At 35.8% G+C, this 2,029-nt stretch overlaps 1 protein-coding gene across 1 annotated transcript; it reads right to left on the reverse strand.

The window, feature by feature from the left end:
• Window positions 1-1,489, reverse strand: LOC123215559 (dof zinc finger protein DOF1.1-like). The gene has a single exon (XM_044635712.1). The coding sequence runs from the start codon at window positions 1,255-1,257 to the stop codon at window positions 241-243; it is 1,017 nt and encodes a 338-aa protein (XP_044491647.1). The 5' UTR covers window positions 1,258-1,489; the 3' UTR covers window positions 1-240.
• Between the last annotated feature and the right edge of the window lie 540 nt (window positions 1,490-2,029).

The raw sequence follows: 2,029 nt of genomic DNA on the forward strand, positions 1-2,029 counted from the left end.
TATTTAGAAGCACTCGTAAGACCTAATATATCTCATTTGTAACACTTCTTGATAGTGTGGCACACCCTCATAGTTAAGTTAAAACACACTATAATTAAGCACAGACTTAATAACATGATAAAGAAGAAAGGGAAAAAAAAAAAAAAACCTCAAGCTACATCCATATTCATATACCACAACCCAGAAAACCACAACAGAAACAACAACGTTAGCATATAAAAGAAAAGAAAGAAGAGGTTCTCAAGGATATGCACCATTAGTTGTTGGAAGATCAGACCAAGAGAAAGTTGGGTTCCAGAAACCCAATTCACCTGACGCCACCGGAGCTGACTCTAAAATGGTTGTTGTTGTTGAAGATGAAGAAGAAGCAGCATTGCCCAGAAGCAGTGGTGTTGTTGAGTGATCAGCATAAAAGTTAGTTGATGATTTGAGCCTCTGATACAGTTCTTGAATCCCTGAGTTTTGAACTTCATGGCCAACTAAGAAACCGGTTTGTTGGTATGTGTTTTGAACTTGCTGATGAGAGTTTTTCCAAAGTGGGCTGCAGAGACCCAAAGAGGAAACCTGGGTGAGAGGATCCAACATGGTGGTTCGAGAGTTTAGTGCAGCTGCTGCAACACCTGGTTCACCCATCAAATGATGAGTGGTTCCGATTAAACCAGCCTCTTCTTTCACCGAAACAGAATTAGCATTAGGGTTTTGTGAGTGTGAGGATCTGAGTAAGGCTAAAATCTGAGAACTTTGGGGTGAAGACCACATAATTGGGTTAGATGGAAGATCATGATGATCAAATCCATTCCCAAAACCTGATCTTCCAAAATCATACGCAACAGTTTTCATCTTTGAAGCAGTAGATGATTTAGAAATAGAAGTAGAGACAGAAGTGTTCTTGTTCTTGCGACATCCACCACCAATGGGAACATTTCTTAAAGCGCCACCTTTAGTCCAATAACGACGGCAAGTCTTGCAGAAGTGGCGAGGCTGAGTAAGATTGTAGTTGTTGTAGTAACAGAACTTGGTATTAGAAGAATCACAACGTGGACACCTCAGGTTTTGATTCTCAGAAATAGATGAAGAGCTAGAATTAGTTGTAGTAACGGTAGTAGTAGTTGTTGCAGTCGTAGCAGCAGTAGTAGTAGTAGAAGAAGAAACCGGAGGAGTTGAAAGAGAAGGAGTGCCTTCTAAAATGGTTCCAGTGATGGAAAACTTCCTCTCACCTCCAATAAAACCAGCGCCTCCTAGTAGTTCTTGAATCATCTTTTCTTCTTTGTAGATCTACAACAGCCAAAACCAACAAAAGCGAAGAATAAGGGTGAGTCTTTTTGAGTTAGTGGAAAAGCTAGGTAAAGAAAGTAGATTTTGTTGTTGTTCTTGTAGTATTAGTGTATATATGTATGACCTATGTGTGAGAGAGAGAAAGACAGAAAGAAGATGTAACTAGTAGTGTACAGGACTTGCGTTTGTGTCAATAGATTAGCTTTGTTGGCCAAGTTTATTTTTGGGTGTAAACAAGAAGGGAAGACTTGATTAAGCCTTAATATAGCCAGCTTGATCTCAAAAATTGATTCGATTTGATTTAAATTCATTTAATTCAAATTCGAATCAAAAGATACAACCCATTTCTAAAACCTAACTAAACTCAAGTTAGAAGATATTTTGTTTGATTATATTCTAGTTCAGTTCGAATTTATAGTTTAAATTCATAAATTTAAATTACAAATTTAAACCATAAATTCAAATAATTGATTCGAATTATAAATTTAAACTGAACTTAAATAAAACTAAACCGAATCATTTTTATTTAAATTAAACTTGAATTATTTTAATTTTGCTTCAGTAAATGTAGACCAAATTTATACTATATGATTCCGTATTCAAATTAAACTCGGTAGAAAGATATTTAAACTCAATTGCATTCACATGTATCTCTAGACTTGGTACAAGCTTTAATAGAGAGAGCGATACAATTATAAGAGAAAAAAGAAAAATGAAGAAAAGCTACTTACTTTAGTCCAAGTGGTTTTGGATT

The sequence above is a fragment of the Mangifera indica genome, chromosome 1 (assembly GCF_011075055.1).
Source record: "Mangifera indica cultivar Alphonso chromosome 1, CATAS_Mindica_2.1, whole genome shotgun sequence".
Classification (NCBI taxonomy): domain Eukaryota; kingdom Viridiplantae; phylum Streptophyta; class Magnoliopsida; order Sapindales; family Anacardiaceae; genus Mangifera; species Mangifera indica.